We start from the raw sequence: 16381 nt of genomic DNA on the forward strand, positions 1-16381 counted from the left end.
AAAAAAAATCTTTGACAAAGTGTATTTGTTGAAAAGAGTTAAACTGATTTTCTTAAACACCCAGATACATAGCAAGTGATGCTTAGAGTAACCTGGTTGCCATTACAGAACCAGTTTGTGCTTTCATTGCATAATCTGCAGGACTCGTGTCAAAGTACTTTCCTGCCAGCCACTTAGTCTTAATAAAACAAATTCAGCCTTGACTCTGACTTCAGTAGGAGTTGTAACACAACTGAACCTGGCTCAAGTCAATTCAGGAGTGCACCTCATTTCTAAGAAAGGTGATAATACCTGTCTGTAGGAAGGGCTACTGCGAAGAAGTTACAGTATCAGGAAGCAAGGCAGAAAACTTTACAGGAGGCTATTTATTTAATTGAAATGAACATCCACTCACTGGAAAGAACAGCAATGGCTCATGGAACTGCTGGGTCACCCCCCTTGGCTTCACTTCTCTTTTCTCCTGGCTCTCCTCCAGCGTTGCCAAGTTTCAGCTAATGGCTGGAGGGAGATACAGAGCCTGTCATATTTTCCAGGCTAACATGCAAGACGAATGGTGGCAATGCTTTTAAAATCATTGGCAGTTGGATGCTACCCCACTGCATCTTTCGTGGCATTGAGTGCCTCCTCACCAGTGCTCTGTGGGGACATGGACGAAGTGGTGGTTCTGTAGCATCTATGAGGTACAGCTAGGGTCTTCTTTAGAGACGTTCAGCTAGAAATAAGTTCCCGTTTACTTCGAAGTAGTGTTGTCGCCTGTTCAAAGTAAGGAAAAGGCAAAGGAGGGAAAGAGTGATTGACTGGATGAGTTTAAAGAAGTGTCTACTGCAATGAACAATCAAGTTTAGGATTCTGCTATACAGACATAAGGGATATGTTTCCCTTCATATATTTGGCTCCTCTCCCAAAGCTTTATATCAGTCTTTCTCTCTTGTGTTTAATTCTGAACCACTCCCATCTTCCACTGCTGAGCAAATCACTTCACCTTCTGCAAGCAGGAGGGTCTTCCTGCAGCAGCAGCAGCCCCTCTGCTGTCGGGTCCGAGGCAGCTGGGACAGGGTGTAGTCCGTCCACTCTTGGCACAGAGCCCAGCTCACAGGGTTGTATTGCACAGAAAAGATGTGGTGAGAAGTTAGAGCTTGTGTAGCAGCCTCAGTGCTTTCTGCCATCTCCACAAGAGAAGAAGAGGGCATCAAGATAACACGAGCTTTCATTAGCTGTAAAGCCCAAATAGCAGCAGGAAAACGGGTTCACTCCTGCGCTTCTGCCACGTGAGAAAGAATTCTGCTCTTCCACCTCTTTTGCTTTCCCTGATGGTGGTTCGGCTCTGATCCCGGTGCATCCCTGGTTTTCCCCAGGTCATAATACACATTCTCTTTGCAATGTAGGACGTGCGAGATGGCTATCTTCTGTCCTCATTCGAGGGAGGAGAGTAGTAGCTATTCACAAGCATTATTGGCTCAGGCAGCTAATTGGCAGTTCACAAAGAGTATTGCCACCAATCTCCTTGTACTGTAGGCACTCTTGCTCATCTTGCTTTTTGGCCAGCGGTGGAGTGAAGAGGTAGTAAAGCATAACCACTTGTGACTCTCTAAAGAGAGTACTGCTCCTCAGTGTACTAGTTTGCCATGATTCACACTTTAGGCTACTTCTGTGCAGTTCTTGTTCTGGAGGAACACTTGCAGGTTTTCTAGGCCCTTTTTGGGGGCAAAAGGGAGAGGGTTTTAGGATGATGTAAACTTGTGTGGGACAAACTTGGTTTTAATTTTACAAAAATTATTGCTTACAAAGCACTTTGAGATAAGTGGATGAGAAGCACTATGTGAGAGCTACCTCTTCGTAAAATGACACGAGGCAACATCAGAAACTTGCCTTCTGGGATCCAAAGTTCAGATCAGTGAAATAAATATGAAAATGGGGAGTTTGGGCCCTTTATTTAAAAAGCTGAATTTTCCATATATGGACAGAATGTACTGTTTGTGCCTGAACTAGTAGCCTTCATTCCTGACTGTTGTGTGATAGCTTTAGTTTGTTTGACATCTTCTCTTTTTCAATGTTGTGAGTTTCTTACTTTCTTTTCCCTCCCCCTCCCACCCTTCCCCCAACTCTTTTTTTCTTCTTGCAATTTAGAAATCAAGTTCCTCTACCACAACTGGAGAGAAGATCACAAAAGTCTATGAGCTAGGAAACGAGCCGGAGCGCAAGATGTGGGTAGATCGGTACCTCACGTTCATGGAGGAGAGGGGCACGCCTGTGGCCAGTCTGCCGGCTGTGGGCAAGAAGCCTCTGGACCTGTTCAGGCTCTATGTCTGCGTCAAAGAGATTGGAGGTTTAGCACAGGTGAGAAGAAGTGCTTGAAACTGAACCTTTTGAAAAGGCGATATGCGTTTGTTTTTAGAGTGTTTCCTGCTGGTTAGGCTATTATGTTTTCAGCCCTGACAACACTGTTGAAGAAAATAGAGTTTTGTGCTTCAATATTTGTCTGGAGTTCATTTGGGGCTGCATAATTGCCCTAAAACCCTACAGTTTGAATGAAAATTGATTATTGCTGTAGGCAGATGAAATTGTTACCTGTTCAGGGGAATCCAGTAATGCCACTAAGAGAAGAAAAGAGGAAAAGGCCATTGGATCAAAGTTACGAGTAGGAAACACATGACAGTGCTGAAAGGAAAAGGAGATTTTTAAATCTGTCCTTCCAAGATAGGGATACCGCCTCGAGGACAAATCAGTTCATCTTGTCCAGAGAAGTGGCAGATACATTCTTGAAACACAGTCCTTCATCCCAAACCTTTCATCTCTGAGTGTCTCTGTATGGTACATTTGTTTCTTAGACACGGACTGTGCTTTCCGTGTGTTTGGAAAGTGCACGGAAAGTGCTTACAGGATATTTTAGGTTGCCTTACAAACATAATGATTAAAAGGAACAGGTGAATTAATTGAGATGAAGGAATACGAAAGCAGGAAGAGCTGAGAATAAAAAGTCAGAGATGTGAGAGAGAAGCTTTGGTTTGTGTTCTCGCCAGTTAACTGGAAGTTTTGCAAAGGGGTGTTTGGAAATTACTTGTGACTTCTGTAAGACTGACCACCACAGAGCAAAACTAAATGTTTCATTGTCTGGCACCATCAAAAGGGAAAGTAGGAGAAAATGGTCAGTATTTGCAGCCTTAGATTTGGTATTCAAAGTCGTCTGTCCTTGCCTGATGCTTTTACAAAGCATCCCTTGCATCTAGGGGATCCCTCTGGCTAGGTGCTAGAAGCTACTGTGAAGTGCTGAGACCCATCATTTCCGTGGATTTAAGGACGTTTGTGGATGTTCAGTGCTTTGCAAGATGAGGTCTTACACATAGCTATGTAGATAAATATGTATATGCAATATTTAACAGAAAATAGATAATATTTAATATTTAAATAGATACAATTTTACACTAATTACAGAATCTGAACTCAAAAATATGGCAAACAAATTAGATCCTCAGGAAGAGAGCACATTTTAATAATGTATGTGGTTAGTTCAAGAAAGAAACGTCCAACATCAATTAGTACCATTTTCAATGCTGTTTTGAATACTACACCTAACAACATAGGATTTGGCTACTGAATTAGATCATTGGCCCTTCAAGTCCAAAGATTTTAGCTATTCCTGTTACTAAAGAATGGTGGAGAAACCTAATATAGTTCACCTTGCCAGTTGTTAAATGCTGTATACGGGTAAGAGATGTTATCCTGACATTTTTAGTGATCAGCTCATGCCCCCCAGCACCATAAAGATTTGATTACTTTTAGCTCAGAAAGTTTATTACAGGTAAATCGGATCATGCAGCTGCTCTGCCTCATACAGCGTGATTGTGCCCGTAGTATGACTCTCAGCATCAAAAATTAAGCAAGATGGGGGGCAGATGGGATATTCTAGAGAGTCATTCGTATTTGCTTATTATGGAAATTTATTTTATTTTGGGACACTCAGTGTTGATTTGCAGTGACAGACATGCATTGCCAAAGAATAGATGCTGTTCACTTAGACTGATTTTTGAAAGAGCTCGGGTTACAAACGTGCGTGCTTCAGTACTGGTAAAAATTGACACTGAAAATAAGGCTCCTGGTTTTGCTGGTGTGCCCACATGAATGATCACCATGTTTATCTGTTTGGGGCTACTGAGAGGTGCAGAGCTTTGCTTGCTGAGGTTTATTTGAATGCATCTGTGTGATGCTCTCCTAAAAAGCTGTTGCTCCAACTGCTGCACTCCACCTCTTGTGGTTCTGCCCGGAGAGTGACAGGGAGTGGAGCTGTGCAGCAGCAGTGCATATTCTCTGTCTGAATAGCTGCAACTGATGGGGTCCCAACGTGAACAGACCAGCTGTTGGCAGTCTTCTTTCAAATGCCAATACAGTGGGCATTTAGGCACGAATGTTTCCGTTTGCATTATGCAATGTGTTCATTACGCACCACTTAGCTGTAAGTCAGTAGGCACAAAGAGCTGTGTAGCTGGATTTCAAGCCTCAGCAGGGGCAGTTTATTAAAATCTCGTCTCTTTTAACTCCTGGGTTCTTGCGGGATGTACCAGAGAAATAAAAACACTTCCATGCCAGCCTGCTTGCTGTTAATGCTATCCCCAAAAGATCTTTGCTGACTGGCAGCAGTTACGGTGTTATTAAACACTGAGAGAAACGTAAGAAATGTTTCCTTTGCTGGCACACAGGCTTAGGAACAGTATGGCTAATGATAACCTTTGTAGCTATACGAGTTAAGTTGAAGTCATTAAAATCTCAGGCCGCAGGGCAAGTAGCAGTCTTCGTGGCACGTAAGAATCAGGACTCTTCCCCAACAAAAGCTGAGATGCACAGACATTTAAAGCCCATTTATTTCAGCACTGCCTCCCCTCCTTGGATCATACCTAGCAATTGCACAAGTGGTTGAATGAACTCTGGGGCATCAGGTATTGCAACAAAAATACCGGCTGCTGTGAGTGGTACAGCTGAGCGAGCCAGTGGCATCATCCAGGATGACAAATGAACTTTGCTGCTATTACAGATCAGCTGTGTTTGAGGAACTCATGAACAGAGTCTTTCAATACTCTCAGCCTTACACTGCAAACAAGACTCACAGCGGAGTTGCGCAGTCCACGCTGTAATACAGAGCATTGCTGGCCTAGCCCTGTGTGTTTGAAGTCTGCCTTAATTAATTAAGGGGCCTCGCTTCACTCTGCCTCTCATCTAGCCAAAGGATCATTGATCTGTCCCTGCAAGACGCCCTGAAGTGAAAGGACTTGAAGCAGGAATTACAAGCTGAACTGTTTGACAGCTGGTGGCTATTTTGGAGAAAAATGTATTTTTCATATCAATGCTCAAACACTTAAATTGCAGAATAACGCTGTTATTGCTTTCTAAATTAGTTTTTAGAAGCTGCTTTTTAATTAGAATGGGGTGGGTGTGGGTGGGTGTCGGAGAGAGGGAGAATGAGCGTGCATTTGCTTGGAGATGGATTGCTAACTGAAGAGCATAGGCCCTGGAAGAGTGCAAGGCATTTAAAAGATGCGCCATGCAGAAGACTTTCCACAAGCAAAGCTTTTTATGTAGCTCTCGGCAGGTTCCTTAATGGTTTTATAACTGTAAATGCTGTCTATGCATTACTGAGTGTAGGAGTAATGAGCATTAGTTAAAAGAGGAAAATAAAAAAAGTAAACCAAGACATTAAGTGCTTTTTTGCTTTTTTTTTTTGCTTTTTTTTTTCCCCCCTTTTTTGTCTCCTGACTTAAACAAACCACTTTGCTGCAAACCAATGATTCTGCCATTTATTTTGCTAGGTTAATAAAAACAAGAAGTGGCGTGAGCTGGCAACCACCTTGAACGTTGGCACTTCGAGCAGCGCAGCCAGCTCCCTGAAAAAACAATACATTCAGTACCTGTTTGCCTTCGAGTGCAAGATTGAGCGAGGGGAGGAGCCCCCTCCAGAAGTCTTCAGCACTGGAGATACTAAGAAACAACCTAAGATTCAGCCGCCATCTCCTGGTAAGTCAAAAAACCTGCAGCCTCTTACGCAACCATTTTTTGAATGCAAAAGATACTCGCTAGGTTGCAGTTTATGTATCTAGAAGCATGTCTTGCTAATGCTGGACAAACAACAAAGATAAATATGTTGCTGGCATCTTGTTTTCAAACTTGGGGCTAGCTCCTGAGTCAAGTCAGGATTAACTCTGAAAGGCCATCCGCAGTCATGTGTCTAGTTTGTCATCGCTCACTCTCACATATAAAGATGTGTGCGCCAGCGTACCCTGAATATTTAGAGTTAACGTTGGCATCGTAAAAAGAATAGCATTGTGCATGGATGTGCTTGCGCTATAAGACACGAGGCAGCCAGTATTAAAAGGAGCATCCGTTCGCCTAAAGATCAGATTCTGGTACTTGCACTTTCCTTGCTGTGACTCTGAAGCTGCATTTTCAACACAGCTATTGGTCAGTAAAGCTTCAGCTGGAGTCAGGATGGCAGATGCTGGACTGATCAGTGGGTCTCAGATGGTTGCTCTGGTACAGCTCATGCTGAATGTGTGGCAGATGGAGGGAGTTGAGAGTATGGTGTATCCCCACTGCCAGACCTTGTAGTTTGGAGGCACGCTCTCTGTTCTTTTGTTGCTAATCCTGTATGTCAGATAAGTCGTTAGCATCACTGTATCTTCTCATCTGAAAAATGGGAACTGGAAATGCTTGGCTGTTGTTTGTGCGTGTACAGTGCAGTGTTTGAAACCACACTGTTTTCTTTCTAAGACTCCCAAGATTGGTAGTCATGAGTGATATTCAAGGCAGGAAAATTCTTCAGTTGTAACGTTTTAAGTACATAGGAAAAGGCGTAGCAAGTATGAATGACTCTATGATGTTGACTTCTGGGCTGCCCATGGAAGAGGAAATACTTCCTTTGATTTGCCGGTTATTGGGCTTTTCTGAGCAGCAAAATAATTTTGTTAATACCTACCATCACAATTACTGTTAGGCAGACCACCTTCTTTTATTGCCAAGAGAATATAATTCCTGGAAAGTTTACAGCAGTTTCCTGCGTTCGAAGGCAGTATTAGGAAAGTATTAAATACCTTCATTTCTGTTAGTGCAGTTCACTGCTTGAAAATGGGAAGTGGCAAGTCGGGGACCCAGCAAGCTCTCCAGGCAGTTTGCAGGCTGCATGGCTCCAGTTGGAGAATTCCTATTGTGGATACCAGAAAATTGCAAAGACCTTTATAATCATAGAATACAGTTCTAGCTTTTACAAGATCATTTGTTATGATAGCACTTTGTCAGTACAGAATAAGATAAAGGTGATAAGGCTTAAATCTTCTTCAGCCTGATGTATTCAGTGTCAGGATTTGGGGGAGCGTTTAGTTAAAATCTTCCTAGGTACATCTCTTTGTGTAATGCCTTAAGTATTTCCTCCACCTTGTTAACACCTAGGGTTATCAGGTACCCCAACACTGATTATTTAACAGAGAAGATAACTAGGTTACTTTGCAAAGTAAGTTTAAAAGATGGGGAAACATACTTGTAACTCGAAGTGAAGCCTATACTCCAAATGTTTATCTGTCTGAAATGAGCACAGAGTGTCCTGAATGTGCACCACTGCAAAAAATAAAAGATGTTGGGCATGCCTGTCACCTCCTGAGAAGGCTTGTAAGGGGTGCCGAAACTGTTAGACTTGTTAAGGAGGGTGAAGAGGAAATTCATCTGTTTCTAAAACGAAACAGCAGTACTAAAAATGAAAGAGTGTTTTGCTTTGCTCTCTCTTCCTTTACCCCTCTCCCTCCAACGCTGCTCTCAGTAGTTGGTTCAGGGATGATCACCATAAATTGGCTGAATTTGCATATGAAGAATCGTTACTTAAATACGTAAACCTGAATCAAAGGAATAGAAATGTTGGACGTACCACTTCTAGAGGGTCCTTTTGCATCATGATGCTACAGATGAAAATGGCAAAGTCCAAGTTTCAATTTATCATAACATTCAGGCAAGCTGTCTATGAGGAGAACTGAAACTATTTTTCTAAAATAAAAACACAGCAGGACATAGAGACTAGAAGAGGGGGAAGCAAGCAAAGATCTCAAGGTTTGTTTTGTTGGCGAGAAAAGAGCTCGTGTCACTGAATGGACTGCACTTCTGTACGGAGAAAGGCTTTCCCAGTGTGTATCAGCTTTAGTACATGAAATCCTGCTGAGGTATAGATGCTGCAGAGAGTACAAGCCTGTTCTCTTTAATAGTCAGCTTTCTTCCTTGCTCCTTTTCCTTTCGTATATACCAACATTAACATTTTAACTGCACAAAAGAAGTAGAGTTGTAGATGTACTTTAGATAATCTGTTACTCTTTGGCATTCAGAGGAGCAGGAGCCCAATACAACAAGAAACAATAGCCTCCAAAGGTCCTTGCTTTAACCATTAGCCTCCGTTGTGCAGTTAGCTCAGTGTAGGCAGAGCCACTTTGAAGCCAAATCTGTTTGCAGAGGACTAGTTACAGTATTAGGGCTGAAGTTAATTCTGATAAAAAAGAGGGGGATTGGTCTCAGAGGGGAGGGTGTTGTATTTTGTCCAGTTCTAACCAGCTGATGCCATGAAATCAGGGTCATGAGAGTTTAAAAATCAGCTCATCTTCATAAAACTTTTAAAGCTAATTATTTCAGTTGCTCATAAGAATATATAGGGAATATATAGAAGACTGTATAGGGACTGGCAGCTTTCTTGGTACAGAGAAGAATTCAGTTCCTATGTAGATGTAGTTCCCAGGTAGATGTTATGCAAGGCGGGAGCACGGTGACACGCAGTTCAGAGCAAATCAGTTGTTGCAGATGTCCTGCACCGGAGGGGTGGTGACATGACTGCCTCACAGGCGCCCTTTAGAATGCTGTCATAGAGGGAACACTAGGAAACACAGTGCAACAGCCATAGTGAAGAAATTCCTATTGAAGAAGCTGGCCAGGGAAAGGATGCGATCTGTAAGTCAAATTTATGGGACTGCAAAGCAGTGGTCTGGGTCCATGTGTTAGCCATTTGCTTGTAGCACTGTATTTGGGATTCTCCCATCAATTCTGGTTTTTTACAACATCATTAATAAGGTAACTGGTATGTAAAGGAGTGAATAATTTAGTGCTATGTACAGTGCAATTCAGGATAGTGTCAGCAATTATAAAAAGTTGAAAAAAACAAGTTGAGGGTAGAGCAGCAAAGTGACAGGCTGGTTGGCTTTGTTCAGCAGAGGTTTGCACAGTAGCCAAGGTGTTAGGGGTAGGATTACCTGCCTGTTTTAATAAACGTTCTGACTTCATACTGCTGTCAGAGCCTCTCCTGTTCCTTCATAAAACTCACAGGGAGGGGTGGGGGCCTGAATGTGTTTTAGTGTGGCTTGCGCTGCTCTGAGGCTGTTGCAGGTTGGAGACGTGCTTGCGGTAGGCTGAGGCCTTTGTATCACAGCTTAAATCTGTCTGGGTCAGATAATGCCGTCAGCAGTGAAGACCAGCAGCAGATGCCTAATGACGGGCTGGCTACTAGAGGACCCCTGTTGGCCTCACGTCCTGATTGTTGGGTCCCTGCCAAGGTCCATGTCAACTGTTGACTGCTCTTTTGCTGCGCAGAAGATTCCTGGGAGGGAGAGAGGCACTGTAGGTCTTCATAAGCATCCTTCTAGGGCTCCGGTGCTTTCCAGAAGTGGGTGCGAAGACAAAATGCTCTTCCTGTCCGTGAGTGTTTGATAGTTTGGACCAAAATATGCTCAAATTGTGTGGCAAGTTCTAAACTGAAAATAGTTCTGGGGGCCATTATGCTAAGCACTGATGGGTACTGGAGAACAAATTTCAAAAAAGCATCAGCGTGAAGGAGTTATTTTCCATTGCTGTACCCTGGCACTGTAAATTCTTAGCTGCAGTATGCAGTTATGTGTGCGTGACTCTCAAAATTACAGGCTGAGCGGTTTATCCTACACTGAATGAACAGGACGGCCACAGTGGTACAGCTGAGGATGCTCCTGAGTAACACGCAGCAGCTGGCCCTGATGTCAACGGAGATTTCATTACCGCAAACCTGGAAAATTGTGCGCCCGTGTTGGAAAGAGGGAGCGGAGCGCGCCAAGAGTGTGTTCCCGGCGTTTCCTTGGCAGCAGAGAAACAAGACTCGGGGAGGGGGATGGCGGGGGGGGACGCGACACAGCACCACATGACACAGCCATTCAGTGAGCGCATCTGTAACCAAACCCATCCGTCTCTGCTGGCGGGTGGCTGACTGAAGTGCTATTATTAGCAGGCAGGTGATGTCATGGAGCGTGTCATGAGGCCAGCCAGGGAATCCCACGGAAGATGGATGGGCGAGGGGTCGGGAAGGGTGGACGGGGGGGGGCAGACAGAGGTGCCCCCGTGCTTGCACCCGCGCCTGCCCGGGGGGGGCCCTGCCGCAGCCAGCGGCCCCCAGCCCGGCCTAACTGGGGCACTGGCTTCGTGCTGTGTAAATTATCTTCCCAGCGTGGCGGCTGGCTGTTCACTCTGAAGTATGTGAATGTACTTAACCTTCAGTAACCTTTCCATTGTTTACTTTAGAGTATACATTTGTAGCTTCTGGCAAAAGGTAGGGATATCCTAGAGAGCATGTCAGGCCTCATATTAATGGAGTTTCAAGAGGTTGCATTCTTCTTTTCTCCCTTTTTTTTTTTTTTTTTTTTTTTTGGTCCCTGAAGGGAAAAAACTGCTGGCAAGAGAAGGATTGGTGTTTTGTTTTTTTTTTTTAAACTGCATATTTCTGTTCTGGTAAATAAAGGGTCTTTCCTGAAAGCAGTACTTAACCGCCATGCAGGCTTTGCAAGGAAAAAGCCATGCCAGTCCTATAATTCCATGCTGCCGAGAATAACGTGTGCCATTGAGTGAACTGTGGAAGAGTTGTAGTACCTCACCTTCTCACTGACACAGATGTTCATTTTGTTTCGTTTTGGATGGATTTGTTAAAAGCATATTCTTACAAATCTGTTATGACACTTGAAAGAGAAGTGTTGCTTAGATGTGGATGTGAGAGGAAGAATTCAGTAGCTGTGTACACATGGGTTTTTTCTTGGACATCCCCAAGCCAACTGCAGAATCATGTAAGCAGAGATTACCTATTCGAAAAGAACGTTGATGTTTGTCTTCCTTCTTAGTTCTTTGTTTAATACTGAAGCTTATGAAGCACTTTAAAAGATACGGTTTCTGTTTCAGGATGTCCACAATCAAAATTAAACATCTGTCGTAATAAAAATCTTGCAAGGATAGATGTAAAAATTCAGAGAGCAGCTTGGCAAGTGTAAAATTTAAGGTGAAACATGAAAAAGGAATATGGTACTTTCTTACAGAGAAGAGGGTTGTTTTCATATTCTTCAACTAGAAAACACTGCTAATAGCAATGTGTGTAAAATGTATGTGTGCGAGAACATAACTAGTTTGCATTTCGCGTGGGTGCACACAGGCAACTGTGTGCACATGCTGTATCCAAAATCTGTTTGAAGTATATTGCTTTGATGCAAAGTCAAGTGCTCAAAGGTTAGGAAATGCCGAAAGTGAGATATAATCTTTGCAACCTTAATTATGTTTCCTTGTGCATATACAGTTCAATACACTCTTAATTACACAGTCACATTGAAATTTTTTCCATGAAATGTCTGTGTCATTCAGTGCGTGGAATAAACAGTGCTCAGTGAATGAGGAGCTATTCAGTATTTTGTGTTATCCTCGCTTTTCAGTACACAGCTCTCACTTGTGCCAGTTTTCAACCAGACTCAAACATTTGAGACTTATAAATTTACTCGTTTTTTCTCATCTTCACTACAACTGTATTTGAGGGCTTTAAAAAGTATTAATCAGCCTTTGCAATACCCATCTGAGGGGAAAAGTAGTATGATTGCCATTCTACAGAAGAGGAGCTGGGCTACCAAAAAATTAACAACATGAATATCCGCTAATTCTGGGTGCCAGTTTTCCAAGTTTTGCCACGTATAGCCCTTTATATGATCTCATCTGTTGCCCTGCATGTTCTGCACAGCTGGAAAAGAGCGTCACTGAACAGACTCTCTGAGAAAAGGAACACACATCTAAGAACCTCTTGTGCAAAATTTCATCTCACTCATATGCCCAGTATTGGACTCCTTATCTCTTTATATAGCCACTTACGGTTCTTTCCCTATACTTTCAACCCTCATTAGGTAGTTTTTCTGGGCTTTCTTGGTGTTCCCTGTTGTGTAGTACCATGTCCATGCGACTTCAGACCTCTCAGATTCTAATCTGATCTCAGCAGCATCCGCATCACCTTTCTAGGTTCCCTGTCCCCTTGTCACTCTCCTTCTATTCTCCTTTTCTGTTGATGGTCAGAAACCCGATTACCTCGCCTTTGCTTGCCAAACTCCAGTTGTAACCATGAGAGCTTGTGTGGGGTGGCTTCCCGGCTGTAGGTTCTTGTGCTCAGCTCCACATTCAAGACTGCCCAGATCAACCCAGGAGCTGAATTACAGTGAGAGTCCTGTTCACCCCCAGCCTGAAATAAGTACAAACAGGATCTTCAGAAAACTAAGCAGTGAATGTATGGCAAGCTAATAATCTCTACATATAAACAGGTATTTTTCACAAATTTATTTGGCCAAGTCAGAATAAACACTGAAACAGCAAGAGTACTTTCCCTGTCACAGGCATGTCCCCAACATTACCACCAAGTCTGTTCTTCAAGCAATGAAGGGACCACTGGTGCTGTGTGTGAAAAAGGTGACCAAATACATATGTGATTTGGAAGACTCACAGAAAAATATTTCTCTTTTTGGGACAACAGAAGAGGGCCATGTATTTTCAAAGGCATATTCTTAAAAAAGCTGGCCAGTTACAGCTGGAGATTTCCAAAACAAAACTAGCTTGAGGGGGATATCCATCAGGATGACTTCCTTATTATTGGCTGAAGCTTGGCAAAGGTACTGAAAATCACATCCTGCAAGAGAAAGTTAAGTTGCTTAAAAAATTGTACCTGCTCTACCAACAGTAACCATTAAGAGTACATACTTACCTTATTCTTTCTCAAGGAAAGTGCTGTTTACATTGATGCTATTACTAAAATATAGATGAACTATTCAGTGGCCTGTGAGTGTACGACATAGAAATAATTGCCTTTGCGGTTGCTTGTAGGTCATATGCACACTTGGGCTCTTCCTGGTAGCTGATGACCTAATCCAGAGATTGAAACACTTGCAGTCCCTATTCTGTAAAGTGTCCCTGACCCAAGGTCAAGAGCAAAGTGTATTAACAAAGCAGTACCAGAAACTTCGCACTTCTCAGGATAGCATTTGCCTTCCATTTTTCAGCTGTTTATAAGCAGTCATTTAGAAAGGGGCAGAGGAAAAATAACCAACCCTGTAACCACCACCCAGCAGATAGAAATTTCACTTGTAGCTTCTCAGTAGGATATCGTCTTTTTGCTTTTAAATCTTTCCTTACCTAAGAAGATTATATAAAACACATTGTTATTCATAATAAAGAGTCTATATTCATGCAAATATTTTACTTGTTTTCTTTAGGTTTACTTTAGATATGAGTTAAGTTCTGGCTCAGGTAGGATAGGGAAGACCTTAATTGCTGCCTAATAGCCCACCATAAGAGGGTTAGGCAGTGTCATATTTTACAGTAAGTATATGGGTACACTAAGATGTTTACTTACATGGTTCTAGTATAACAAGATGGTATGTGACAATGTGTGGCTTAACTCAGAAATGCTTTCAAGCTTTTTAGAAGTAATCTAGAATTCTCTTTAAAGCTCAAGGGCAGGAGAATGATCTTGGCTCACCAGGGGTCATATATACAAAGGGCTCATTTTCTGTGAACATGATGATTTTTTTTTTAATTATTATCATATGGGTTTGGTTTCTCATAGCACTAAAGCCTTCAGTCAACTGTAGCATTAGATGTTGCAAATGTTGTTGTTATTGTATTAATGCAATCAGAGAGCTTTTCTTAAACTTTTTTTTGAACCTCATTACTATGTGAGCATAATCCAAACATGCCTCAGACAGCTGAGGACAAGAACAGTGTGGTCTACACAATGTGGATTTTACATATGCACTTGCTACTGAGACTGATTTCCAGATAGTGGAACATGTGTTACAGATATAAATGAAACACATATAAAAAAGGTGTTCTTCAGTTAAAAACAAGCTCTGCCTGTCAAGATGATGAGTGTTCTAGGATTCTGAGTCAATTATAAACTACTCTGTCTTTCACATACAGAAGAAAAGCCCATACTGCTTGTTCCAATTTTCCTTCTAACAGTAATTTTTAAAGTTTTGTTAATTGGTTGTCGAAAGTAGATAGTCAGGCACTATAAAATGCTTACATGACAGTTCATAAAAAAGGACCTCTCAAGCCAAAGCCATGTCTGTCTTAGTCTATTAGATTTGTGAATTTTTTTCTGTTGGTAATCTTTTCCCCAGTTGCATCTAAAGATCTGAATCCTACAAGTTCTCCTTGGGTAGAGTTTCTGCTGCAAGGCCAATCAGATCCAAGGCTTAGATGTTGTTACTAATTCCCACTTACCACTTTCTAAATCAGAAAACTACTATGTCAAACACTTTGGGGGGTGTTTCTCCTCAGTAGTCATATGAGAATAGCCAATGTTTACTTTAAAAGAGTGGTCTGGATGTGTTTTATCATTAGCTTATATGATGCCCTTATGACTGCTCAGTCTCATTGGAATAGAACAGTACATGCTTTTCCACGCTTGTTGTCGTATCAAGAATATAGCTACTTACCATGGTTAAGGAGGACAGTAGTGCAGGTATTCTGTCGCTTTCTGAGATCTCAACATAGAAGTTTTTGCAGATTAAACAGATGCTTTGCAGAACTGACCTGGTCTTGTTACATATGCTCTATAATGACCCTAACTACATTATGTTAAGACATCCACTGGTATTTTTACAATTTTATTAGGAGTATTAGCTATAGCCTCCTGTTCAAATTCTACTTTCAGTGATCGCTTTCTTCTTATCCCAGATTGCCTTTTGCATTTCTTAAACACAATCTTTTGCCATGCTGTCTCAAAGATGGCATAGGGTTGCAGTGTGCCACTAATCATTTGCCATGTTTCACCATGGAAATGTCTGCCTTTTAGTGAGTGGTAAATGAAATTATGAATTTATATTAATATAGCAGTTTAAATTTGTGAGGAAAAGCTTCTGGCTGAAATTTGCCTTATAAATATATGTGTTGTGATAATGATTGTATAAAGAAGCTGTGCCAAAGAACAACCTTCATTTACTCTGTTGTAAACTATAGACAATTAACTTTGTATCTCTGACCTCTGATTTAAATGATCCTTCATCTAGATGATTTCTGTTCACGTTGCTTCAGGCAGCAGATTAAATTCATGGTTCTAGGAAAGATGATGGCTATTACTGCACAGCATATCCTGATCTCAGAGGATTTGGGGGAAGTTAGAATGTACTGAGATGCATGGTATAAGCAGGCTTATGGGGGAAAGAAACAGTTTCTCTCCTTGATGATTATTATTTCCACAGGAATTTGGCTGCTACCTTTTAATATTTCCTTTTTCCTTTAATTTCCCAGCTAATTCTGGTTCCTTGCAAGGTCCACAGACTCCACAGTCTACTGGTAGTAATTCCATGACAGAAGTGCCAGGCGATCTGAAGCCTCCAACACCAGCATCAACACCTCACGGACAGATGACACCTATGCAGGGTGGCAGGTATGCAAAGGGATGTGCTTCATTTTCTATTGGGCTGTAGTTCTACAACAGTTTAAGCCAGTCTTCACCTTTCCCAACGGCTCGGGCACTCTTCTGATTCTGTGGTGAACCAGTCAGAGCCTTAAAAGCAGCAGAAAATTATTTCTTTTTGGAGGGGAGAGAGGGAAAGGGAGGAAGGAGTAGAAGCTGCATTAACTTTCTAAACACCGGAGAAGGATCAGACAAGCACCAGTGCAAAGGGGGACGTGAATATGTGAAGGGTGCGGAGTAAGGTGGAACCCAGCAGCACCAGCTTCGAACCCCAGCCTTCCTTTCCTTCCTTACCCTGTCCTCCTCTGGTATACAGGTCCAGACATTCATGCTCAGGAAGTAGGAACGTGTGGGTTTTAGGTGTTACTTAAATTCAAATTATGAAAAGCATATATAATAACAGTGGTTGAGGTAGCAGAGGATTCAACTGGATGGACCGAGGGATCTATTTCAGTTCTATGTCCTGTGAGTCACACAGACCAGCTTCATCTGAAGTGAAGCTCTCTACCATTCATTAAGGATCCTTAGCCCACCCAAGTCCAGCAAAAAAAGTTCTTGTTGACTTCAGCAGGAGCATAGCTAAGCTCTGAACTATGTACAGAGTCACTCCAAACTTAACATACTTAGTTTCTTTTTTTC

General features: G+C 42.2%; 1 protein-coding gene across 3 annotated transcripts in view; it reads left to right on the plus strand.

Annotated features, from left to right (window-relative positions):
• ARID1B (AT-rich interaction domain 1B) overlaps positions 1 to 16381 on the plus strand; it is a 333749-nt gene that overhangs the window by 303141 nt on the left and 14227 nt on the right. For all 3 annotated transcript variants that reach the window (XM_075706646.1, XM_075706644.1, XM_075706645.1), the window contains 3 exons: positions 2128 to 2337; positions 5799 to 6003; positions 15574 to 15712. In XM_075706646.1, coding sequence (XP_075562761.1) covers positions 2128 to 2337; positions 5799 to 6003; positions 15574 to 15712 — 554 coding nt within the window. The remainder of the gene's footprint in view (positions 1 to 2127; positions 2338 to 5798; positions 6004 to 15573; positions 15713 to 16381) is intronic.

Source organism: Pelecanus crispus, chromosome 3 (assembly GCF_030463565.1).
Source record: "Pelecanus crispus isolate bPelCri1 chromosome 3, bPelCri1.pri, whole genome shotgun sequence".
NCBI classification, from domain to species: Eukaryota; Metazoa; Chordata; class Aves; order Pelecaniformes; family Pelecanidae; genus Pelecanus; species Pelecanus crispus.